Source organism: Phyllostomus discolor, chromosome 1, assembly GCF_004126475.2.
Source record: "Phyllostomus discolor isolate MPI-MPIP mPhyDis1 chromosome 1, mPhyDis1.pri.v3, whole genome shotgun sequence".
In the NCBI taxonomy this organism is placed as follows: domain Eukaryota; kingdom Metazoa; phylum Chordata; class Mammalia; order Chiroptera; family Phyllostomidae; genus Phyllostomus; species Phyllostomus discolor.
Genome location: NC_040903.2, coordinates 523,252 through 548,485, shown reverse-complemented (window position 1 = coordinate 548,485; position 25,234 = coordinate 523,252). Strand labels below are relative to the sequence as shown.

Below are 25,234 nucleotides of genomic sequence, written 5' to 3'. Positions count from 1 at the left end.
GGTGGTCGGGTTTCTTGGGGGCACGCAGGAGGGCTGGGTGGGCGGGTGCAGAGGGCGGAGGGCCAGGCGGGGTGGTCCCCTCCACAGGGCTCTCAGCCTGGGTCCCTCCCCGCCGGCGCGGGCCCGGCTCCGAGGGCGGGCGGCTTCGTCGGACAAACGCACTCACACAGTCCAGGGTGGGCAGGGCCGTCCACCCTGGTGCCTGGAGAGGAACTGGGGACGCGGTTGCCCTGGTGAGAACACCCAGGGCTCCAGTGGCCCCGAGACCTCCACCCGAGGCCCCTGGGAGCTGCAGGGGTGCCTCTGTGGAGGCCGGTGTCCCGGCCCACCTGCACCAGTCGGGTGGGGCCATTAGGCCCCCGATTCCAGCTGTGGGAGGCCTGCGACCCCACCTCAGCCAGCCAGAGCCGAACATGGGCAGCGGTCAGGGAGGACACGGCTTGTGAATCGCACCGTCGGAGCAGGCCCACCTGCCGGCCAGTGCCACTGCGGCAGGCTGCGGTGGGGGCCAGATCCTGGCTACCACACCCGGGGTCCCCCTCGGGCCAAGCACCCACTTCCGTTCGCTCGTTCTTCAGGGCGGTGCCCAGCCCACACTGGGGGGTTGGGGGGCTGCCCCGCCTCGCAGGAGCCCCTGTTGCTCTCGTCCGCCCCTGGGGCCCCCCCAGACACACCCGGAGCCCCTGCAGGGGGCTGGGGCTGGCTCCCGGGTGCTAGGTCCCTGCCCCTCCCACACGGTGCTCTGGTCTCCCCGCCCCCTCCACCCCCCAGCCCAGGAGGCAGGTTTGGGACGGGTGTGGCCTCAGCTCTGAGACCCCACTGGGCCCAGGAAGCTTCTAGAACTGAGCGTCCCTGGGTGCCCCTCCCTCCTGCCAGGGTGGGCCGGGTGTCGGGCTCAGCCCTGCCCCCGGACTGCGGGCCTCGTGTGCACAGGCGGCTCCGTGACCCTGGCAGTGACGGTTCTGAGCTCGTGCGGCAGGTCGGGTGCGCCCAGCCCCCGGCGCAGGACTCGGAGCAGGAGGCCAGCAGCGCACGGGGCCTGCCCCCGACCTCGGGGGCCACGACACCCCCGGCCGGGCTTCCCGCCGCCCCTGCCCTCCGAGCAGAGCCCCCCCCCCACGTGCCCCCCTGCGTCTGTGGCGGCCACCCTGAGCCCCCGGCCCCTGCCTCCCGCATCCAGGCTGCGGTGTGGGCGTTGGGCTCACTCACGGGGAGCAGGCCCCTGGTGGAGGCCGGGGTCTTTGGTAAGCCCCACCCCCACCCCATCCGGGCAAAGCCCGAAGTCCCACTCGGGGCTCTGACCCAGCTCCCTGCAGCCAGCGGGCCCCCGGCCCCCGGCCCCTCCAGGGGACACCCCACACACACACACACACAGCTCTCCCAGGCTTCCGGAGGACACCGCGACCCGGACCGCCGCCCGCCCCCACCTGGTGATGTGTGCACAAGGTGCTCCCCTCGCCGGGCGGCCCTCCGGGGGGGGCCCCCAGCCCCAGCACAGCCATCAGGAGGGGCATCACGGCCACCCTCCTGGCCGCCACCTGTGGAGGACCCAGCTCTCTGGGCCCCTGCTTGGGCGCCCAGACTGACCCAGGGCTGGCCTGACAGGAGGGCGGGAGGCCGGACGCAGGCCCGGAGGCCTGGGGAGCTGCTGGCCGGCTCAGCGGGCAGGAGGTGGCGGGAGGGCCGTGTTTCCCCCTCACTCTGACAGTCACTTGCAGCCTCGAAGGGGACTCAGAGCCCCCATAGAGCCGCGGCCCTGTCCCCGGGGCCTTGTCCGACCCTGGGGCCTGGGACGAAAATGCCGTGTGGGTGGGGCCTCCCATTCCCGTCTCCCCGGCTGGACAGAGACATCCCGCACAGGCAGCCAGGCAGCCCACCCATGGGTGCTGGTTCCCGGGGGTGCGTGCCCTGCCCTCTGCCCTGGGTGGGCGGAGCCAAATCCCAGGGCCCCAGACACCCAGAGGCCTTGCGCCCCAGGGAGTCCCTGGTGCCGGCAGCCAGAGCGGCTGGGCTCTCTGGGGCCGCAGGGAGCCGCCGTCTGCCCAGACCACGCAGGGGCACGCCCGGCGGGCTGCAGGGAGGCCCCTGGGTGCCGTCCCACAGGAGGGCTGGGTGGTCCCTCCCCCTCAACGAGCCATTTGTTCTGCACGGCGACCGTGATGGGGCACCCGACCTGGGCCCGACGCGCCCCACGGGCAGGTGCTGGTGCAAGGGGCCCCATCTGTCACGGGTGGAGGGAGCCCAGGCCTCCGGGAAGGGCAGCGTCTAGCAGGAGGTCAGGCTGTCCCTCAGGGGGAGGAGCCGAGTGGCCACTGGGGACATGGGGGGACAGTGAGGCCACAGAGAGGCGGGGGGGAGGGGCCTGACTCACCTGCATCCCAGCAGGAGGGGAGGCCGGCTGGGCTGGGACTCGGGGGGGGGGGGGGGGGGGGGGAGGGTGGGCGGCAGGGGCGCCCAGGGACACTCGGGCACCATCTGCAGCTCGGAGCAGGACCAGGGCGTCCGGCCTGGAGGTGACGTGTGGGGGCGGGGCGGACGGCTGTCAGGGGACCCGGGAGTCTGTCTGGGTGGGCAGCTGGGAGGAGGCTCTGGGCTGCAGGACACCCAGGGGGCCTGATCCGTGAGCCATGGGGGTGCGTGGGCCCGGAGCCCCGGGAAGCGGTCGGCCCCGGGAAGTCGGCAGGTGGAGGAGGGCGGAGACGGGCAGGAGTGGGGGCCCCAGACGCTGGGGTTGGAGGAGGAACGCCCCACCCGCAGCCCGAGTCGCCACAAAAGGGCCGGCAGCGCCCGGGGGCAGGAAGACAGCCCCAGGCCCCAGGCTCAGACCCTCCTGGAGCGCAGTCCCTGAGTGGGGCCCACCCCAACCCCGGGTCACCCCTGAGCACTGGGGCTACCGCCCCGGGCCCCCCATCCCCCCGTGGGTCCTGGCCACCCCGGCTGGAGGCTGCCCAGGCTGCGCCGGGCCCTGGAGGGAACAGACCCAGAGCCAGGGGCCTGCGAGGGGCTGGGCATGTGCTGGCCCGTCTGCTGCGTGTGCACTCGGGCCTGGCCCGTCGCCAGGGGCTGCTCGGGGCCCCAGGCCTTGGCCGGGAGCCCAGCAGAGGCTCTGCCACTGCAGGGGGTGGCCACACCACCCACAGACCGCTGGCCGCACAGGACTGACGTGTCCCCATCGACTCCACGTGGCCTCCCCATCAGTCAGGCCTTCGTCCTGACCTCTGTCAGTCACTGTCCCTCCTGTGACCGTTGCAAAACCGGAGCCACGCGCCCCCACCTCGCTGTGGGCTCAGGACCCCGTGGGCCCCTCCCCTGTCCTGCAGCCCCCAAGGCTCCGAGGCACAGACGCCGTGTGCGGCGGGAGCACGGACAAGGTCTGGCTGGGAGCCGGCGGCAGGCTCTGGGAGACCCCCCAAACGAAGACCCTGGGAGAGCCAGCGCGGGGTCCTTGGGGGGCCTGCGGAAAACAACACCTTTGCCCTGAACAGAGGGCCCGGGAGGACCCCGAGTCCCTTGGCCCCGCCCTGCACACCTGCGGGTTCCCTCCGTCCACACCCGGAACGGGTCCGTCAGCAGAGCAGGCCCGCGGCCTGGACAGCGCAGGGCCGGCTGTGCGGGGCCGGGCCCAGGGCTGTGTCCAGGTGGCCACGGTTCCAGCGCCCGGGCAGGTCACGCCTGGTGGTTCAGGGGCAGCTCTGTGTGGGGACGCGGGCAGCCGGTGGCTGCCGCTACACTGGGCTCCCCACTGCGCCAGGCCAGCACCCTCGCCCCCACGCCCCCCCCCTCCCGGGGTCGCCTGTGCACGGAGAGACTCGTTCCCCGGGTTTCCCTCCCGCCTGCGGGTGACCTGCTCCCCGTCGGGGCCCCTCAGGGGACGGGACTCACCCCTGCCCAGCCCCCGCAGGGCCGCACCTGGGTGCCGGATCCCATCCGCTTTACAGTCACAGACGTCTGGGCGGAGTCCCTCTTTTCCTGCTCATTTCTTCACAGCGCCTGCGAGGGCTGAAGAGAACGCTCCAGGCCCTGCCCAGGGGCTCGGGACGGACGAGGGTTCGGTCGGGGCACCAGCACCGTGGGGGCTCTCGCACACCCGGGGCCCGGGGGTCGGCACGGTGCCGGGCGAGCCGCGGGTCCCATGGGGGGTCTCGGGGACCCAGGAAACGCTCTGGACCCGGAGCAGACAGAACCCAGAACCACGGCAACCGAAAGCGCGTGTGTGGGGGGGGGCGGCCACGCAGCACGAGGGGGGCCACAGAGCGTTGCCTGGCAGGTCGGGAGAGAAGAAAGGTCACGCCAACACCTGAGCTTCCCTCTCGGGAGACGGGGCAACCGGGCCCGAGGGGGGGGGGCGGCAGAGCCGCGGCCCGGTTGAGACCAAAACCCAACCCCCAGAGGAGGTCGGCGACGCCAGGGGCTGGCTCTTCGGAAAAGGCCGTGGGACGGTGACTCTCCGGTCAGCTGACAAAGAAAAAAGGCGAGAGAGAGAGAAGGCGCGAATCCCAGCGACGGGGTTTGGGGGGGTCTGTCAGTGAAGCCCACGGGCCGGGGAGGGCGGCTCCGGGCACAGACCGGCCACCGCGCGGGGAGGGCCGGCCCCCGGGCTGCGAGGCGCACCCGAGCCCACCCGGGAGGAGCTGGCGGCCGCTGCCCCTCTGGAGCCCGAGGCAGCGGCGTCCACACTAGCGACCTCCCCAAGGGGAGCTCCAGCCCAGGAGTTCCGCGGGCAAACTCCACGCCAGCTCCGAGAGGGTGGGAGAGCTCACCCTTCCCAGCTCCTTTTCCTCCCCGGCTGCAGATGGACAGAACGGGGTGCACGGTGCTAGCCGGGCCCTGGTGGAGCCCCTCACACGCAGAACGGGGACGCCGTGACCGAGCGGGGTCCGCTCAGGCTGCCGAGCGCTCAGCATGGCCACGCCGTGGCTGCTGCCCCACCCGCAGGAGCACTCGGACGGCCGCCGCTCTCGGGGGAGGACCAGATGCAACGCCCGTCCGTGTGTGACAAAAACTCCCCCCAAAAAACCAAACTAGAAACAGGAGGTGACATCCTGAGCCCCGAGCCCCGGGCCGAGCCGTGGGGGACAGTGACTTGGTCCACACACGGCGTCAGCCCACCTGTTTCCTCTGGGTCTGCTCTCCCCCCCCCACTACCCCCCACCCCCCGCCTGTTCTTTAACCCCAAACACTTGCAGGACTTGACCTGGGAGGATGCGGGGAGGTGGCAGGCGAGGCGCTGGGCACGTCGCCGCGGGCGACGGCAGACTCCCAGCGCCGGGGCCTGGAGCCAACCTCGCCCGGCCGCGTCCGTGTGGGTTGGAAACCGCTCCTAAGAAAGGGGGTTTCCGCTCCCTCACAGCTGAGTAGCCCGGAGCCGGGCAAGGGACAAGGGCCACGGGCGGGCCCTAAAAAATAAAAACCGCGTGGCCGGGGTTCACGTGGGAGCATTTTCCTAGGCAGACGCCCACAGGACCCCAGCGACCCCCCCGCCTGGGGGACCCTGTGCCTCCTTCCGCCCACAGGGTGGGGGGGGGGCGTGAAGCATCGGGCACGGACGAGCCCCTCGAGGTGCCCAGTCCAGAGTCACCGGAGCCGCGTGGCCGTGACCCGGGCCTCAGGCTGCCGTGTGCGCGGCCGTGACAGCTGGGGGCCGTCTGCCTCGTCCCGGCACAGCCTCCGACGGGACGGGGGGGGCTGGGGGGGAGGCGGTGCCACAGAAAACCGGGTGAGGGGCCGGGCGGACGGGCGGCCCACCCCATGCTGTGGGATACGGGCGTGTTCTGGCTTCTTTGCACTTTTGCACGACACGGACTGCCCCACCATCAGGAAGACGTGGCCCGGGGGCACTAATGGGGGTCCGTCCCGTGAGCCGCCATGGGGCAGGGGGGGTGGGAGCCCAGGGTCCCCCCCCGCCGACGCCGGGCTCCCCCAGGCTTCCCTGCACACGGCACCCTGAGCTGTGCCCAGACCCTGAGTCTCGGCCGCTGGGCGGGCAGTGACCCCACACCCACCTGGGAAGGGCCCGGAGGCCTCGGGGGCGGCTGGTTGGCGAGGCGGCACCAGGTGCCCCCGAGCGTCACGCCCACGAGCGCATCAGCACCCCGGCGTCCAGCAGCCCCCGGGAACACGGCCGTCTCCGCCGGCCCGTGCCAGAGGCGACACTTCCCTTCTCGGACACGTTCTGTCCTCGGGGAAGGAAACCAGCACCGCCCGCGGGGAAGGCGGGAGCGACGGCTGGTGTCCTCCGACCGCATCAGCGCGGTTTAACCGCTCTCTGCCCCGGGGCCACTTCAGACCGGGGCTCCCGCCTGCACCCCTCGCCCCACCAGCGCGCCCGCCGAGCCCCCAGCACGGGTGCGGCCGGGAAGTGCACGAACCACCAGGAAAACTCCGCTCCTGGCCGTGGTCTGGGGTCCACAAGCCCCATTGGGGTCCGAGTTCATGCATTTTTAACGGGAACCGTCTCCGGGAGGAGAGGCGTGGCCTCCTGCCCGGGCAGCGGGGGGGGGGGGGCCCGAGTCCCCCCGGGCTCACTCAGGGTCCGTGGCTCCCACTCGGGGTCGGGGACAGCGCAGGGCGCCCCTCCCAGAGCCCAGGTCCGGCGCGGCGTCTGGGGCAGCCCGTGCTCACTGGGGAGAAGCGGCCCGGGTGGAGTCGGAAGTTTCCGTCCGGCTCCGTGACCCCCTGGACCACAGCCGCTGCCTGGGGCGCAGACCCAGCGCCCGGGCCTCCCGCTCACCCCCGTGAGGGGGCACTGCCACTGACTCCCACAGCGCCGGGGCCGCAGGGAGGGGCCCGCCAGGAGCTGGTGCAATCAGTGTTCATCTTCCCCCGGGGCAGGGGGCCAGGCCCTGGGGACACGGGGACCAGAGGGGGCCACGTGGGCGAAGGCCTGGGAGCTGGCTTGCAGGGAAGGGGGGGGGCACCCGGGCTGGAGAGGCCTCAGGACATCCGGAGAGGCCGAGGTCCCCCAGTGTCGAGGGCCCCAAGACCACCAGGCAGGCAGACAGCTCGCAGCCACCGCCGGCCAGCTCCAGGCCACCCTGAGCACTGAGGCCCACCTGCCGGCCCTCTGTCCCCGGTGGTGGGGGAGGGGCTGCCCCCCAAGTGCTGCCTCCTGCAGCAGGACCTGGGAGCGGCTGCCAGGGTCGGCGTGCCCACCCACGCCTGGGCGGCCCTCACCCCAGGCCACGCTGGCGTCGTGTGCTGGCCGACGACCGCTCTGGCCGGCCACCAGCAAGTGAGCCAACTGTGTGCCTGGGGATAGTCCCAGGGGACAGTCCCAGAGGACCGGCTGAGACAGGCCCCCGGGGAGGAGCCGCTGGAGCAGAGCAATGGGCGTCTGTGGCGGGGGGGGGGATGTGCCCAGGACACGGGGACAGAGGGGCGGCCGGGGCGAGGGCCGCGGGCAGGAGCCGGCCGGGCTGACATCACAGAGGCGGGCAGGCCGCCTGGCGGGGGTGCGGCCAGCCCAGGGGGAGGCGGGGGCTCTCAGACCCGAGCCACAGGCTTGGGTTTCATCCTCTGCGTGGGGGGACGCTGGAGGGGCATGAGGGGGGGCCTGGGAGGCCTGGGCAGCGGGGACCCCCACTTCAGACAGAGGAGGGGAAGCAGGTCGGGTGGGTCAGAACGGGCACCGGGCGCCCAGCGGGACGGGCACACTCCCTGCCGCCCCCAGCTGCACAGCAGGCCCCGCCTGGACCCACAGGCCCCACTCCCTCCCGGGCGGCCGCCGCAGGGCCGGGCCGGGGCCCATGCTGGTGGGCGGGCGGGCAGCCGGGTCCCGGGCCTGCTCGCCAGGCCTCTCGGCACCTGTCCCCAGATTAGATTTCTCCTTTCTCATTACCGCCGTAATAGGTCCTTCAGACCTCATTCCAGCCCGAGATACTATCTGACCCGTATAATTAATTAATTATAGCCCAAATATTATAGATTATTAAAAATAGCATAACTAATAGTGTAATATCTCAAGCTGTCGACTTTAATAGTCAACATTGTCTTCGCCGTGCTTATCAGCCCGGGACACCCGGTGAGAATATTGATTCCGGGTAATTTTAGCCGTCATCTGCCATCCTGACGGGGGGCTGTCAGGTCCTCACCCGAGCCGGGGCTCATTTGAAATCGTTAAACCGCCGCGTGGCTCACAGGGGGTCTTACTGTTCCCTTTTCTCTCCCTCCAACATGTTCCGCCAGCAGAAAGGGGGGTAAACAGAGGCGGGGAAGGGGCGAGGGGGGCGCTCGCTCTCGGGGCCCGGGGACGGCTGACTGATGTGTCTCTTGCCCCGGGGACCCTGGGCTGGGCGCCCCCTCCCCAAGCCGCCTTTCCCGGGAGGGTCCCGGCACAGCAGTGCGGGGGGAGGGGCTGAGGGACGGGCCGGGGCTCAGCATCACACACAGAGAGGACGCTCGCAGGCTGCACCCCAGTGTCCCCTGAAACCCTCCCGGAGGCCTGAGGGGCACAGGCTGCCCGGACGCAGGGTTGGACCCCAGCTGGGTGCACGGCCCCACACACTAGTACACCCAGACACGCTCCCACACGCAGGGACACACATCACCCACACGCATGGACTGAAACAGGGGACGCTGGGACACACGAGGAAACACACGTGGACACAGACACACACAGGAGCCCACACTGGCCGCGTGTCAGCGCGCTGTCACACGCACGGGCGTCAACACGCCCTGGCCTGCGCGCGGAGGGGCAGCGCGCACCCCCTGAGCGTCTGGGCTCCTGCCAGGGACTTAGGTGCCGGGCGGGGGGGGGGGGTCGCGACCACTCCCCCCCAGGAGGGAGCTTCAGGCAGGTGCGGGGGTAGGGGTGTTGCCGTTCTGACCGGAGAGGAGGGGTGTGAAACCACGGGTCTCCCCACCCCGCATCGCAGCTCACGTGAGCGCGCAGCGGCCCTAAGCTTTCGCCCCGCCCCCCCCCCCCAGCAAGGCCCGGCGAACACGCCCCCCCCCCCCCCCCCCGCCCCGTACGTGTACCGCCATGGGCGCGCGCTGTCCGCCACCCCAGGGACATGCCCTACACCCACCGCCCTCCCCGCTCTGCCCCCACCCCACGCAGGACACCCCTCGGGGGCACACGTTTCCCTGATCCCCCCGGGGGCGGTCAGGGCAGCGAGGCAGCCGCGCGCGCCAGAATCGCTCCTGCGAGGCGCCCCCGAGCTCCGCTCAACCTTCTAATTATGATTCATGCGGGTGATAGTAATAATTTAATAATCAGGGAGCTGCGGAAGAGGCATTAACCTCAATTAAGCTCATTACGCGGCACGACCCAGCCCCCCACCAGGCGCCCTCCCGACCCCCAGCGGGCCCTGAGGGCGCGCTTGGGACTGCGGCCTGCGCGGCGCGGGCGAGGACCGCTTCATCGACGGAGCACCACCGTGTGCCCGCTCTGGGCCGCCTGCACCCTCGGGGGTTCCACTCTCGCAGCCCCCTACTCCCCACCTCCCACCCCCACCTCCTCCCGAGCCGCCCGGGCCCTCTCTCGCCTCCCCACACGCCCACACCCCTCGCCTCGTCTGCCTCCCCGCCTGGCTCAGGGTTCCTGTCCCCCCTCTCTCTGGGGGCGGGTAGCTGCCCTTCCCCTGAGGGCACACCCGCCCCGCACGGGCCCCCTGTCAGGGAGGCACCCTGAGGCGGACGCGCTGGCTCCTGAGTGACACCCAGGACGGGGCGTGGGGCCGCGGGGTGGGCGGGCCGGCACCCGGCTGGACGGCCTCCCCGCTTCAGTTTACCCACCCCGAAGGCGCTGATTCCGCTGCGCACTGGCCTCTGGTCAGGGACCCCTCTGGAACCAGCGCGCCCCGGGCAGCCCCGAGGCGGGGGTCGGGGCCCTGTGCGCGCGGCGCCCTCGGCCTCGCTCCGCGGTGCGGGCTGTTGGGTTTTGTTTTCAGTTTAAAGGGTTTAGACGCCTCGCCCTGAGCCGGGCGCCGCGCGCTGTGCTTTTCGTCTCTGAACCGCGACGCTTCCAAACAGGAGAATTTTAAAACCCGGGCGGCGAAATCTCGTACAAATCCGCGTGCGGGAGCCGCCGCGGTCCCGGGCGGCCCCGGTGAGCCAGGGCTGCGCCTCGCGCGCTGGGCCTCGTTCTCCTCCGCGGCGACCCGGGGTTTGGGGAAGGGAGCGGGGACGCGCGCAGAGGTCGGGGGCGGCGGGTAGAGTTGGGTCGCTGTCCGCGGTGCTGCCGGGGCGCCGTCCCGGGCGCTGTCCGCGGTCCTGCAGGCGCCCGCCGGGGCCGGGCATCGCTTTCCCGCGGCCGCGGGGCTCTGTGGCAGTCCGCAGCCCGTGTTCCCTCTCTTATCTGGGGTTCTGAGTGCGGGGCACCCTTTCTCAGGGGGTAAGGTGCCCCCGGGGGGGCGCGCCTTTCAGAAGGTGAACGAAGAAGCCACCGAGCAGAAAAGGTCACTTTCCAAACGGTGCGCAGCGCAGCGGGGCGGAGGGGAGGGAGGAGGGGGCACAGGGGCCTTCGGTCCCCTTCTCCGCCTGCGTCCTGCCCACGGGGGCGCCTGCTCATTCACGGACGGCCGATGTCAGCAGCGCCGCCCAGACCGGGCCGGGGTGGAGCCCTGATTTTCGGGTGCCGACGGAGGCCTCTGCCCTGCGCCTTTCACAGCGCTGTTGGAGGGGCTCCGGGGGCTCTGGGTGGGGTGCAGCTTGCGTGGAGCAAAAGCATACAAATACTCTGGGGGCATTTATCCACGTGCCCCCGGAGACCCCTGAACTCTGCTGCCCCCGCGGCTTGTGCGGGGACGCCCTGCAGCATTAAGAGAAAAGAGAGACGCCCGCCCACAGGGCCTTGGAAGTCCCGCGGAACCCCGCCCCCAGCTGACAGATGCCAGGCCCAGGGGGGCCGTAGGCACGCGGCGAGTCAGGGACGGGGCGGGGAGGTGCCCCCCCATCTCCTCTCCCCGAACTTCTCGCAGCCCGGACGCTGGGGAGGGGACACGGCCCAGCGCGCAGGCGGCCCAGCTTCCCCAGCCGCTCTCCTCCCGGCTCCGCTCCGAGGCCTGGTACCGCCTGTCCCCGCCCCAGATTCCTGGGCTCGTCCGGGGCCGGTTCCCGCCCCCACCCTCCCCTCCCAGCCCTCCGGCGACCTCAGCTCGCCCTGGCGCACGTGCAGTGGGCGGGGCTTAGCAGTGAAGAGGGCTTGCTGCCCCCCGGCCGGCAGAGGCCGCACCGCCCCCCCGCACTGCTCTCACCTGGCAGGCCCACCTGGGGCCCTGCGGGGACGCGGGCGGCCGGGCCACAACCCGGTGTGGCAGACGGGCAGAGCTGGCCGAGACGAGGGCTAAGGGGCAGTCGGTCGTGACTGGGGGCGGAGGACGTCTTCGCGGTCCCAGACGCTCCGGCTGAAGTTTGCGGGAGGGAGGGGCGGTCTCGGGGGATTGGGAGGAGGGAGGCCGCGCCCTGCCTGACTCGGGCTGCTCCTTAGGGGGCTGGCGGGGGTGGTGCGCTGGGATCTCCCTGAGCCCCCTGCACACCCGGCGCCCCCTTCCCACCGGAAACCGACCCGAGGTCCCTTCTGTAGCTCTGGGGTCCCGCCCCACGCCTCCCTGCCCCCACAGCAGACTTGGGTACCGCGCCGCAGGGCGGGGAGGAGAGGCGGGAGGCCAAGCAGGGGCCTCTGGGCACCTCCAGACGCCGGGCGGACGCGGCGCTTCTCCGCGCCGCACTGGGCGCTGAGGCCGCAGCCTCTCTCCCCGGGTGCGGAGTCTGCCTGCAGCGCGCATTTGTCCGGGTTGGCGGGGGGGGGTCGAGTGGCCGTGGGCCAGGGCCTGTCCCTTCATCCTACACATTGGACTCAGTGTGCCGGCGCCGTCTGCTGCGTTTCAGCGACGCGCGCCACACAGGGCACCGCCTGAGCGTGATGCCGAACGTGCGTCCCGTTCCGGGTCGGTGAGAGTCGTGCCAGGCAGGCCCGTTTCTCTTCCTCCCGCGCAGGCAGGCACCCAGCGCGCACGTGGGCGCGAGGGGCGACTGGCGTGGGGGCCGTGGAGGCAGCCTGCAGTTTGAGGGCACGTGTGAGGGACGGGGTGCTGGGCCACACGGAGGCCACCCAGGGCCAGGCCCGGGGTGCGCACTGGGACCACCCGCCTTGGTGGGGCAGCGGAGCGGCAGCTCCGGGACCCCGCGGCACAGAGCGGGCGGCGGCTGCAGGGTGCGAGTGCCGCTGGGCCGCACGCCGCACGGCGCGCCTGGGCGATCCTGAATGAACGCGTGCCTGCGTGTGGCGGTGCTGGTGAATGAGCGTGTGCGAGTGTGTGTGAACGGTGAGCACATCTCTATTCAAACTTGGCTGGGGGAGGGGCGGAGAGCGCCCGGGAGCCCTCCAGGAAGGTGGGGGCGGGAAGGAGATAATTACCTCCCCGAGATGAGAGATTATCCGCCCTCCTTCCCCCAGAGGTGATTTATAATTTAAAGATAAAGAATAATCAAGTCCTGGCGAGGAAGGACACAGTGTTGTGGGTCTGATTAGAATCTCGGACGGACCGGCACGCGGGGGAGGGGCCGGGCTGGGGGAGGGGCCGCCTGGCCTCCCCCCCAGTCCCAGCCTCCCTGAGGCTCAGCATGTCCGAGCGTGGCCCAAATTACAGCCCATCGGCCCCCCATTATTCCTCCCAACTTTTAATTTCTGCTTCCAAAGGATCATTGCCCGCGGTAATTGCAAAGGACCCGTCCTTGTGCGCCGAGCAGGCTCCGGGGACCGCAGTGTGAGGCGGCGCGCACACCGCTCGTGCGCACGCCCGCGCCCATCCCCGCCGTCACACACAGCCGCACACGCTCTGGACACTCGTGCGCGGCTCCCACCTGGGTCCCACCGGCGGCCGGGGTGCTCGTGGGGCCGGAGGAGGGGGGTCGGGTGCCCGCAGTCCCCCGAGGGCTCAGAGCCTGCGGCGCGGCCCTGGCGGCTGTGGATAAACGTGCACAAATAAAGGCCCAGGCGGCGGGCGTCCTGCTTCCTCCGCCCGGGGAAGGGGGTTCGCCGCCACGCTCCCCCTTACTTGAAGGGCACAGACGTCTGAGCAGGTCGTCCGCTGTGCGTCCGACGCTTGGGTCCCCTTTTTGGGGGCGGGGCGGGGGCGCGAGGCCCGCCCTGCCTTCCCGATCATCGACGTTGCTCCCAAAGGGGGACCCTGGGGGCCGTCGGCCCCGCCCCCTCGGAGGCGCCAGGCCGGGCCCTAATTTGACGCCGCGAAGGGGGAGGCAGAGGGAGGAGGTGGAGGGGCAAGACCCTGGTCAAGGGAGACCCCGAGACAGGAGAAGAGCGACCGAGAGAGGCGGGACCGACCTCTGATGGCACAGCTGGGCGGGGGCTGAGGACGCGGCGAGGACCCCACTCCTCGCCCCAGCCGCCGAGGGGCGCCGGAGCCTCGGGCGCCCACGGAGCGCAGGGGCCCCGCGCGCCGGCATGTCCCAGGCAACTCCGAGCGCTCGCCCGACCGCGCGCCCCGGGGCCTCGGCAGCCCCTCCGCCGCCGATTGATCCCGCAATTATTTAAAAGCCCGGCTGTCTCCTCCCCCTGAGCCCGGGGGCGGGAGTGCCGTTTCCGGACGAGCGGAGGCGCAGAAACACGCCGCTGGCCGCGACCGCCGCTCGCGGACCGCACTCCTGCTCCAGGCTGCGCATCTGTCTGTCCGGCCGGGACTCCGTCCGTGTGTCCCGCGAGAGGCCCGCCTCCTCTGCCCGGGACCGTTCGCAGCCAATTAGGCGCGCGCGCTAACGAGGGCGGCGGAGCCCCGCGGCCGCCTGCGAGCGCACGTGTGTGCGGCGTGTGGGCGCGTAGGCGCCGCCGGCGGGGCCGCCATAAATGCGCGGACCGGGCGCGGCGGGCGCCTGAGGCGGCGGCGGCAGCGCCGGGCAGCACTGGCCAGCACCGGCCGAGCGCGGGGCGCGGGGCGCGTCGCGGAGATCAGGCTGAGCAGCGGCGGCCTGCGCGAGACTGTGCGGCCGCGCACGGGCCGCCAGGGATGGGAGCCCAGTAGCCAGCGGGTCCCGAGCGGCCGGATTGGCGGGAGGCCGGCATGAGCGCGAGCGGCCCGGCGGCTCCCGGGGACGGCCCCGCTCTGCCGCCGGTACCGCCGCCGGCACCCGGCCCGGGGCCCGCACCGCCCGCACCCGCCGCCGCCGCCCGGGACACCATGGACGGGCGCGCCGAGCTGCCTGCCTTCCCCCGGGCCGGAGCCCCGCCGCTGGCTGCCGGTGACACGGCGCCCGCGGCGCCCGAGGGAGCTGGGGTGGCCCGCCCTGCCCCACCGCCGCGCCCCACCTCTTTCTCGGTGCTGGACATCCTGGACCCCAACAAGTTCAACAGCAGAAGACGCCGCTGTGTGCTGCTGGGCCCCGTGGCGCCCAGCGCGTGCGCCCCGGCCCCGTGCGCCCCGGTCCCCGCCGCCACGGGGCGTCCGCCGCGCGCAGAGGAGCTGGAGCGCCGCGCCCTCGCCGCGGCGGGAGGAGCTGGAACCGCCACCGGAGCCGAGCCAGCGCGTGAGTAGGACACGGCCGGCGCCGGGCGGCGGGGGCAGGGGACGGGCGGTGCTCTGCGTTTACGTTCCGGGACGCCCTCCTCAAGCCTGGCGGGCCGGGGCCAAAGCGCAGCGTAAAGTTCGCAGCGCGCGGGGCCGCCCCAGCCGGCCCTCGGCCTCCGTCCGACCCGGACTCTGGGGCCCGCACGCGACCGAGCCTCCCGGATGGCTCTGTGGGGCTGGCCCGGGGCCGCGGGGCTCCAAGGCCGGCCGGGGTTTGGCCACCGCGCGTGCTCACAGTGGAGGGTTCGGTGGTGCTGGAGGAATCGAGGGCGCGCTGGCGCTGGCTGGTGACCTCCCTACCCCCACCGCAGCCGCCTGAGGCCTCCTTCCCTCCTTTTTTTTTTTTTTTTAAACAAATCAGACTAATTGTGACAAAACGCTGGTTATCTCTGGAAAAACAATTAAATCCCTTCGATTACAGTTAAGGGGAAATGTGCTTAGCGGCGGAAAGCGGCTGGTAATGGGGCGGCCCGCGCCCCGGCCGGGTCGATATCCCATTACGGCAGCGTGCATATCTCTTTCAAGCACCTTGCGAAGCCTCCCCCCAAACATCTAAATTATAGGGTCAAAATTCGGATAATTACTCGATTAAAACCTATTACACTTATTAGGGGCCGCTATTGATCGGGAATTGCATTCGACCAGCTCCTGATTGCTTTTGTGCCCCCTCCCCAGGCCCTCCCTCCTCCCGACTTCCTGGCCCCTCGGCTGCCCGGGACCAGGGCTCGGGGAGGGTCTCGGGGCAGGGGGGCCTGCGGCACCCGCGCTGGCTCCTCCAGGTGCTGGTCCTCCTGGAGGGGCTCCGTCCTGCCGTCCACCTGGCCGGGGCTCTGAGTGTCTCCGCTCGGACGCAGTGCCCGTCCCAGGCGGAAGGCCAGGCTCTGGCTGGTGCGGAGAGGGGGCCGGTGGGGACCCCTCCTCCTCGTCCCACGTGGGGACAGGGCAGGGGCTGGACGCACAGGGGCTCTTGGGGTGCCCTGCTTCTGCCAGCGGGGTGGGGGGTGCTGGGCACCTGCTCTGCTGCCTCCACAGCTTCTCCGGTTGCCCTGCAGGAACCCACCAGGGCTGGATTAATTCGTGGTTTATCCCCTGGCCTCTGGGTGCCCACCCGGTCCCGCAGCAGACTGGGTGCCCGGCGGAGGGGCACCCCAAAGGGCCGCTGCCCTGGTTTCTCTCCTGGTTGCAGAACCACTTGTGGGGGTGGGGGCTGCCCAGACCACTCCCAGGCGCTGCCCAGGTCGGACGCCTTCCCCCAAATGCCCGGGGCTCCAAACGCAGCCACCGCGGGTCCTCTGCTCGGAGGACCCCGCTGTGGCTCCGCCTGGGCCTCTGAGGACCCCCACCCCAGCCCCAGCCAGGGTGTCAGCGGTGGGCAGCTGCGTTCTGGGGCCGGAGGCTTGAGGCTGACCTGGGGCCTGGGCAGGCGGCTTTGGTCCCCGGATTTGCCCTCCCTGCGGCCTGCTCTGGCTCACGCCTGCAGCGGGCCCCGGGGCTCTTAAATGCCAGGTAATTGCCTGGCCCCGCGCCCTGCGTAATTAGAGGGTGATATAGGCTGGAATAAATTAAATGGCCCTTAACTAGTTTGTACATTACACAAAATGAGTTTAATTAAGTTTGTATCTGCCCCACGGTTCGATCTGAGCTTCGGCTCCGCCGAAAAGTCCGCAGGTCCCGCTCCGGCAAAGGCGCGGGGCTCCGGGGCGCGGCGGGAGCGCGGGCGGAGGACAGGAGCGCGGGGAAGGAGGACGAAGGCTCAGGGGGCAGGGAGGGAGGCGAATGGACGAAAGAAGCAACGAAACGGGGAAGGGGAAGGGGGAGCACCGCGGGGGGCCGCGGGGACGGCGGGAGCGGCGGGGGAGCGAGCAGGGAAGGAGGGCGCGAGTCTAACTGTCCTGTCCGGTCCCCGCCCGCAGACGCCGGCGACCCCTACCAGGCGGACGAGGCCGAGGCCAACGGCTACAGCAGCGGCGGCCGCAGCCCGAGCGCGGACAGCGGGGAGGAGGCTCCGGACAACGAGGACCAGGCGCCCGAGCCGGGGGCGGCGCGCAGCGCGGAGGAGGCGCGAGGAGGCGGGGGCGGCCTCGCGGCCCGCGGGTCGGGCTGCCCAGGTGCGGTGGAGGCCGAGGAGGCGCCTGGCACCGTCGACGAGGCCGCGGCGCCCGGCCCCCGGGGAAACTCACCCGGAGCCCAGGCCCCGCCGGGGGCCTCAGCGGGGACACCGGCGCCGGGGGGCGCGGGGACGACCCCGCAGGGCACGGCCGGGTCCACCAAGCCCAAGCGCAAGCGCACGGGCTCCGACTCCAAGTCCGGGAAGCCGCGGCGCGCGCGCACCGCCTTCACGTACGAGCAGCTCGTGGCGCTTGAGAACAAGTTCAAGGCGACGCGCTACCTGTCGGTGTGCGAGCGCCTCAACCTGGCGCTGTCGCTCAGCCTCACCGAGACGCAGGTGAAGATCTGGTTCCAGAACCGCCGCACCAAGTGGAAGAAGCAGAACCCGGGCGCCGACACCAGCGCCCCGACCGGCGGCGGCGGGGGCCCGGGGCCCGGCGCAGGGCCGGGAGCGGGGCTGCCCGGCGGCCTCAGCCCCCTCAGCCCGTCGCCGCCCATGGGCGCGCCGCTCGCCATGCACGGCCCGGCGGGGTACCCGGCGCACGGCCCCGGCGGCCTGGTGTGCGCCGCGCAGCTGCCCTTCCTGTCGAGCCCCGCGGTGCTGTCGCCCTTCGTGCTGGGCTCGCAGACCTACGGCGCGCCCGCCTTCTACGCCCCGCACCTCTGAGCGCGGCCCGGGTGGCCGCTTGGTGAGGTGCGGCCGCTGACTGTACAGCCGGTTGCCACGGAAGAGTTTTAAATTTATAAACGACTGTCCGCGTCGGGCCGCCCCGCTTGGAAGCACTTTGCCGAACTTGTTCAATCAATAAACCGCAGGAGGCCGCGCCCGCGTCCCTCCGGCTCCGGCGCCGCCCGCGCCCGGTCCTCCTGGCTGCCCTTCCTTGGGGACTTCGGTGCGACCCAGACGCCCGCGGGGGGTTCGCTTGGGAGTGGGGCTCGGGTCCCAGGTTCCCCGCGGGTCGGCGTCCCGCGGCCAAAGTCTCCCGGCGGAACCCGTGCGCTTGGGGCGGCGGGCGCGGAGGTTCCCCGGCGGTGCGTGCTCAGGCTCCTGGCCGGGACCCTCCCCCACGGCCCCGGAGCCCGGGGACGGCCCCTGCCCCGCTCTGCGCAGCCTCAGGGCACTCTCGGGGCGAGTCCGGACGCCCAGGGAGACGGAGCCGCGCAGGGTCGGGCACGAACCCCTCACCCCCGCGGCGCCTGAGCACCGCCGGGTCAGGGCGGCTCGGCCGTGCGCATCCGCCTGCCGGCCCCGAAGCGGGAGCTCCAGACGCTCCCGGTGGAGGGAAACTGGGGCCCGCAGGGGTGCAGACCCCCAGCCAGACTCCAAGTCCGCGGCCAGCAGTCCGGGGCTCCAGGGCGGCCGCTCTCCTTGAAAGATCCGAGTGGCTTCTGGGGCGCGGGCGCCGGTGCTGAGGGGGAGCCAGTGCGCGGGCTGGAGAGGACACTGCGTGCGGGGTGTGCGCCTGCCCTGGCCTTGGGGCCCGAGTCGCGCGGTGGAGGGACCCCGCCGCGCTGGGTCTGCTCGTCCTCCCCAGGGTGGGGGCCTGGCCCCGAAGCAGGATGACCCTGGGGTGGAGGGGGGTCCCTGAGGGGAGTGGCAGAGAGTGCCTGCACCCCTCCTTCGCCTGGGGGTGGCCAGTGAGGGGCAGCCCTGGTCGCGAGGAGACGCCCTGCTCTAGCTCCTCCACCAGCACGGCCGGGCCACTGGCCCCTCAGGCTGCCCCCCCTTCAGTCCCAGCCCCTCCCAGAGCCGCCCGCACCCCTGACCTCCAGGTCCACCGCGCTGGGTGCTACAGGGCCGAAAGCCCAGAGGCCCGACTTGCCCAGCTTCCCAGAGCCCAGCACCCGACACCACCCCACTGGTGGGGGGCAGGAGGGGGTGCAGGCAGGGCAGGACGCCCCCAGACCCACACTGAGACCGGGCTTCCAGGGTGTAGGCCGCTGACCGAGGAGCCCCAGGGAACTCCAGAACTCTCCAGAAGGCCCGCGGCCGAGTGTAACACCGTCAGTGTGCTGAGCACTCTGAGAGGGGCGCGAGGGGCGCAGAGCCGCAAGCCGGCACCACCTCCAGGAGCTGAGGGCAAGGCCAGGGTGGGGTGCCCGTCAGCGCCCAGAAGGGGCCAGTCTGCTCCCAAGGGGCCCTGGCTCCCCGGAGCCGCCCCTGGCAGAGCCCGGCTGGGCGTGCACAGGGTGCCAACCCAGCCCCTGCGCGGTCTCGGGTCTCGGCGGAGCAGCAGCGCCCCACCCCCTCCTCTGCCACACCTGCACCCACCACACCTGCCCGGTCCCTCACCACTCCCCACCACAGAGGCCGGAAAGGGGGGGTTTCAGACACAGGTACTCGCTCTGGCCTTCTCCCTGTCCCCTGCACCCGCCAAGCCCGGGGAGCTGCCAAGGCCACCCAGAACACAGCAGCCACACCTGTGGACCCTCCGGCGTCAGCCCTGCCTGTGGAACATGTGCAGGGCGGCCTGGAGGCCACGAAGCCAGGGCTGCAACGCTCTCCCCCCAGCCCCTCTCCTCCAGTCACGTGCCCTGCCCCCCCCCCCCGCCCTCCCCACACCCTGAGCAGGCCCCTCTCCGGCCCGAAGGCCCTGCCGGGGGCGGCTCTGGGGCCAGCTGGCTCCTGCTGGCCCTCGCAGGGACAGGCCCGCATCGGCCCACCTGAGTCCCCCGGTGGCCCCCGGGTTCCGAGCTGTGGCTACGGGCACGATGCACGGGGAGAGCTGGTCCGGGAGGCCGTGGGGCTCCATGCAAGCGGCCCCCACCCTGTGCCGTCCGGGCTCCGCCCTGGCTCTCCAGCTCACCGTCCTGCTGGGCGCCCAGCGTCCACGGTGCACCCATGGGGGGCGGCTCTGGCTACTTCCCCAGCCCCAGGCTGGCCCCACCTCTCATGCACCCACTGGGCTTGGCGCCACCCCCACCCCCACCAGCCCGGGGCCCAGGGGTTCCTGCGTCTGACTCGGGGTCACAGCCCCCCAGGGCCTGCCCTGGGCGCCGAGACAGAGGTGACCCCTGAGCCCTCTACATGGTCCCACTTTGGTGTCGGCGTCTGGAGGGGCCTCCCAGAGCTCCCAGGGCTCGTCCTGGCCCAGTGGCCACCCCACCGTCCCGGTCTTACTCGTGCAGGTCCCCCAGCAGAGACCCAGCGCGGAGGGCGCCTCCAGCTGACCAGTGAGGCCGGTGCCTGAACAAGGCCTCCTGGGGCGCCCGCCCCTTGGGGACCCACCGCCAGCCCTCAGCCCCCTGCCCCGGAGTTGGTTAGCAATGTCTGGGGCTGCAGGAAGAGAGACTCCACATGAAGTGTTGGATGGAGTTTATTTTCTCTCGTGTGAGCTCATTCTGGTCGCTGGTGGCTCTGCACAACGGCGACACCTTCGCAGAGTCCTCGGGGACCCAGCTGGGTCCTGCTGGGTCCCCCCCCCCGCCCCCACGGGCTGGGCCTCATCCTCAGAGACCCAGGGGTAGGGCCTGGCGCCAGCCATCACATCGAGCTTCCAGGCAGCACCCAGAACGGGGAGAGGAACCTGCCCTTTTCCTGACACAGCCAGCTGCTCACACGTCATTGGTCACTTTGGTCACATGGCCACTGCCAGCCTGAGGAAGCTGGGAAACGTAGTCTTTCAGCTGCTGAAGTGTTGTTCCCAGTCAAAAGGGGAGAATGGGCGTGGGACCTGCCACCCCTGCAAAGAGCCCTTGCCGCTTGGCCCTGGCAGGGCTCCTGGCGTCGGTTTCACCGGGCTTGTCCTGCCCCTGCCCCCCCCCCCCCCCCCCACGGGCATGCAGGGGCCCTGGGGCCAATCCAGCCATGGCCGCACCCTCAGGTGGGCCCCTGCTGTCTGAGCTGGCTTCTCTCCCCGCACCCAGCACCCCACACCCTTGTGGGGCCCCTCTGCACCCCCCCACTTCTCCTCCTCCAAACCACGGGGACCCTGGGGTCACAGCCCCTCAAGGGCCCCTGACTGTGGCCAGGGTGAGTCGAGGGCCAGGCTGCTGTCCCCCAGCGGGGACCACGGCCACCACCACCACCGGGCCCTGGGCCTGGCCCTGCCCCAGCAGGAGGCTCTCCGGGCTGTCCTCCCCACACGCAGCAGTGCCCTGCTGTCCCTCTGCCATCACCTGCCCCGGCCACTTGTCACGTGTCCCCTGCTCCTGGGCAGCTGGCCTGAACGGTCACACCCAGCACCCCAGGGTGGCACCCAGGACCGGTGCGGAGTCCCCAGGTCTCCGTCTTGGGAACCCTGAGAGTCACATGCCACCAGGAAAGGCCACACAGTGAAGAGAAAGGCCCCAGCCCTGGGGGGAGAGAAGAGACCCCCGAGTAGGGGGGCGCCTGCTCCCAGTGGGGCACCCACCGTGGGGCGGGCGGAGGGCAGTGAGGGGCTGGGTGCTGGCTGGGCAGGCCAGTCTCCGGGATGTGGGGAGCGGCACGAGGGGAGGACAGGGGTCCTGGGGGTCTCACTCCAGGGCCCCCCCGCCACAGGCGGGCAGCACTCCAGGTGCCGGGTCCTGCCCCCCCTTGTGTCCCGTGTGGCAGCCCCTCTGCAGCAGCCATGTCCCCGCACCCCAGCCCACCCCCCCGGGGCTGAGGACAGGCTGGGGCCCGGGGGTGGGGCCGCACCAAACTCGTCCACTGGCCAGGACCCCCAGGCCGCCTCACCCCTGCCTGGCTCACGGGGACCCAGAGCACAGCTGGACAAGTACGGGTGGGGAAGGGGAGGGAAGGGAAGGGGCACCGAGGACACCGCCAGCACGGGTGCAGCCTCCGGCACGTCCCCTGGGCCTGAGGGAAGGGGCCCCCCAGCGCCCGTCACCGGACACCCTGCACCCACCTGCCAGCCACGCAGGCCAGCCCCACGCCCGCTCTCCACAAGCCCCCCCACCCCCCCGCCGGCCAGACACCCCCAGACCCACAGGCTGGTCTCGAACAGACGCCCACGGAGGCTCACTGGAAGACACGGTGCAAAGGGCACCGGCAACAAACCCTCCCTGAGTCAGGCTTCGCAGGGACACCCCACCCCCGCTCGCCGGCGCTCCGGCCGCACCTCCAGACGCACAGAAAGGAAGAGGTCGCTGTCACGGTGACACACGGCCCACAGCCACCGCGGCTCAGACCGCGCAGTGACACACAGCAGGCAGAGCGGGGGGGGGGGGGCGCTCAGAAGCATAAGCGCTGCCCGGGGGACTCTGGCGGGAGGTCGAGGTGGAGCTCAAACCTGCTGAAACGTGAGGGCCTGAACAAACGGTGGGGACAGACCATCGGAAGGAAAGAACTAGATTCCCCAGGTAACATTGTATGTTAAAACAAAGGGGATGTAGATCAGTGATTTAAATATAAGGATGAAAACTGTGAAAGCGCAGAAGAAAACATGGGAGGATTTTTAATAGAATCTTGGGGGAGAAACACGAGCCTCGGGAGGCGTGGGAGGCCGACTACAGTAACTGCACAGGGAGTCTGCAAAGCAAACGGCAACGTGAGGGAGATCGGAAGACAAAACGAGGAAATACTTGCAATGCACCTTGTGGAGACAGTTTTTTCTTTAAAAAAAAGATTTTATTTATTTTTAGAGAGGGGAAGAGAGGGAGAGAAACATCAGCATGTGCTTGCCTCTCGCACGCCCCCTACTGGGGACCTGGCTCAGAACCCAGGCATGTGCCCTGACTGGGAATCGAACCAGCAACCCTTTGGTTTGCAGGCTGGCACTCAATCCACTGAGACACACCAGCCGGGGTTAGTTTTCTTAATAATAAAGAGCTGCTACAATTTAATAAGAAATAAACAAGACAACAGAAAATAAACACAGGAAAAGAAAAACAAATTTCACTTTAAGAGATATTTTGGTTACCCACTAAACCATGAGACTGCACTTTGTCACATCGCTTAGCGAATGTGCAACGCGGTGAACCCGCTGCGGGTGGGGCGGCGAGCACACTGGCCGGCAGCTGGTGGGAGCGCCGGCCGCCACCACTCCGGAGAGCGCCTCTGGAGCTGCCCCCCCCACCCTGATGCACACACGCACAGCCCCCCTGGCTCCTTGGCCCCAGGGTGACGTCTCTGCGGGAGAGGACTCGGCCACAGACGCCCGCGGCGGGACGCCTGGGCACGGCGGTGGGCGGGGCGAGTCCCCGCCGGGGCCCCACCCACAGAGCGGACGGACGTTGTGCAGCCACAGGAGCGGCTCCTCCAGCTGCGAGGGCCGGACCTCAGGGACCCGCCCCCCCCCCAACGCACAGCAAACCCGACCCCGGCCACTTCTCCAGAGCTCCGGGGTTAACCCGAGGCGCGTCCCAGCCCGGGGAGTGGGTGTGTGTGTCCCGGGAAGGCCGCCGCGCCCAGCCAGCGCGGGCTCTCAGTCCGCCCGCAGGGCCAGCAGCTCCCGGCTGCTGGGGGGGTGCCGGGGCGGGACGCCCCCAGAAGCCTCATCGTCAGAGCGGCCGCTACGTGGCTCATCTGACTGCCGCTGGGAAAACCCCACTCGCGAGGCTTGTCTTCGTTTGGCTCCACGCGGCCGGCTCCGGGCGGGTCTGTAGAAGACGGATGACGCGGCCGCCAGCGGCGGTCCCAGCCGGGGCGAAGGAGAGGCTGGACAGGGACCTCCCAGCACCGCGGAGACGCTGAGCACTCCGCCCTGGCTGCCCTGTACGCTGCACGCAGGCCGGGGGGCAGGGCTGGTGACCCCGGGGCTGAGGCTGAAGGTGCCCCACCCCACCCCACGGCTTGTTGGCACAGCACCGCGAGACTCCGGGGGCCAGAGCCTGCGAGGACTGCTCCGGCCAGTGTCAGCCGGCCACCAGGCCCACCAAGCGGACCTCGGGGTGCGTGTGACAGAGGACACAGGCCTCACAGAGCGCATCCAGACCCTGCACAGGCGGACAGCAGCTGCAGCAAGTTCTGGGCAGCGGTGGGTCCGACCTCCAGAGCCGCTGCCTCCGGTACTTAAAAAGTCCCATGGACCACAGACGCTGAGACACACGAGGAGAGAGGGAGCAGGCCTGTCCACGGGAAACCAGGGGCCCACAGCGGCTGCGGGGCTGGTCAGTGGGGACTCGGGCCAGTCCCTGGGAAGATGTGCCTCCGGAGAGCTGCAGGAGACCGCGTCTGGGGAGCTTGAGTGTGAGAGCGGCGTTCCGCCACGTGGGGAGGACCAGCAGAGGGACGAGCTGGGGGAGGGAACCCAGCGGGAGGTCCGCACCGAGAAGCACAAGACCCGAGGCGACGACTCCCCGGAGGGTGGAGGGGCCTGCAGCGGGCGGGAGGAAGAACCCGGGCCTCGGAGACGGGCCGCCAGGCCCAGTCTGGGGCACTGGGGGAGGACCATGGAAAGCGGAGAGGGTCTCGGAGACCAGGGGACACCGCCCACAGCGCTGACGCCCACCACGGCAGCACCTGGGGCGTGGGGGGGGGGTGAAGAGGTGGGCGGACCCCTTCGGGAAGTAATGGCCAGGGACCCTCCACACTGCCCTCGAGGGGCCGACACACCCGCAGGACACACGGGAGAGGACCGGCCCTGGGTGCTTCCCAGCAGCCCGTCCAGGGGCAGCCGGCACCCCTGCCCCCACCCCCTCCAGGGGCCGGGGCCGACACTTCTCCAAAGACTCGCCCTGGCCAGGGGCTCGGGGCATCGTCCTGTGCACCCGGAGTCTGGGAGTTCGAGTCCCGGTCTGGGCGCATACGAGAGGCGACCGACTGACGTTTCTCACTCACGTCGATGCGCTCTCTCTCTGCCCCTTCCTCTCCCCCTAAATCGACAAACGTGTCCTTGGGGGAGGAGTTAAGACACAGGGAGATGCTCAGCACCTGTAGTCCTCAGGACGTGCAAATTGAAACCCCGAGGAGACAGCACCTCGCGCCACCCAGGCAGCGGCAGTGGGAGGACGGGCGCTCACAGGCACCCAGAGGGGCCGAGTGGGCGTGGTGGGGAGGGGGACGGGGCACGGCCACTGCGGGGAGCAGGGCGGCGGCTCCCGAGGTTAGACAGAGCTGCCACGTGACCCAGCCACTCCGCTCCTCGTTACACGCCCACGCGAAGTGAAAACACGTCCACGCAGAAACGGGCACACGGGTGTTCCGGCCACGTCGCCCCCGACAGCCGGGACGTGCCGACCTCCGCGAGCAGCTGGGGGGGGGGACGGAGCGGGCCACGCGATGGAGCGTGGTGGGGTGCACAGGGCAACGAGGGGGATGGCGTCCCGGCCCACGCTGCCCCTCGGGAGGGCCCCGGGGCCCGGGCACTGTCGAGAAGCCAGACTCAAAGGCCGGTTCGGCTCCACACAGCACCGAGACCCGCACGCACGGGGAGCTCAGACACAGACGGGCTCAGGGGGCCTGGGCAGGGCCGGGCAGCGTGCGGGCTGGGGGGGGGCCCCCGCACCGGACACGTGCCTGCCCCCCAAGCTGCCCACTGCGTGCGCCACGGCTCCCTTGGGTGGCTTCCTGAGCGGAGGGAGGGAGTCGGCGAGGGACACAGCCGTCCCCGGGCGGTCTGAGCAGGAAGCAGGACCCGGCACAGCGGGCGGTCCGCGTCCCCTGGCGTCGGCGTTGAGAGAGCATTCACACAACGGTGTGGGTTTCCCTCGGTTTCCTGAGTGGTCGGCCCAGAAGG

At 70.9% G+C, this 25,234-nt stretch overlaps 1 protein-coding gene across 1 annotated transcript; it reads left to right on the top strand.

Annotated features, from left to right (window-relative positions):
- Positions 1 to 14,018: 14,018 nt before the first annotated feature.
- On the top strand, positions 14,019 to 17,517 carry NKX1-1 (NK1 homeobox 1). Its single transcript, XM_028503771.2, has 2 exons — positions 14,019 to 14,481; positions 16,436 to 17,517. Exons 1-2 carry the CDS (start codon positions 14,019 to 14,021, stop codon positions 17,296 to 17,298), a joined length of 1,326 nt encoding a protein of 441 aa, XP_028359572.1. The 3' UTR covers positions 17,299 to 17,517.
- Positions 17,518 to 25,234: the final 7,717 nt, after the last annotated feature.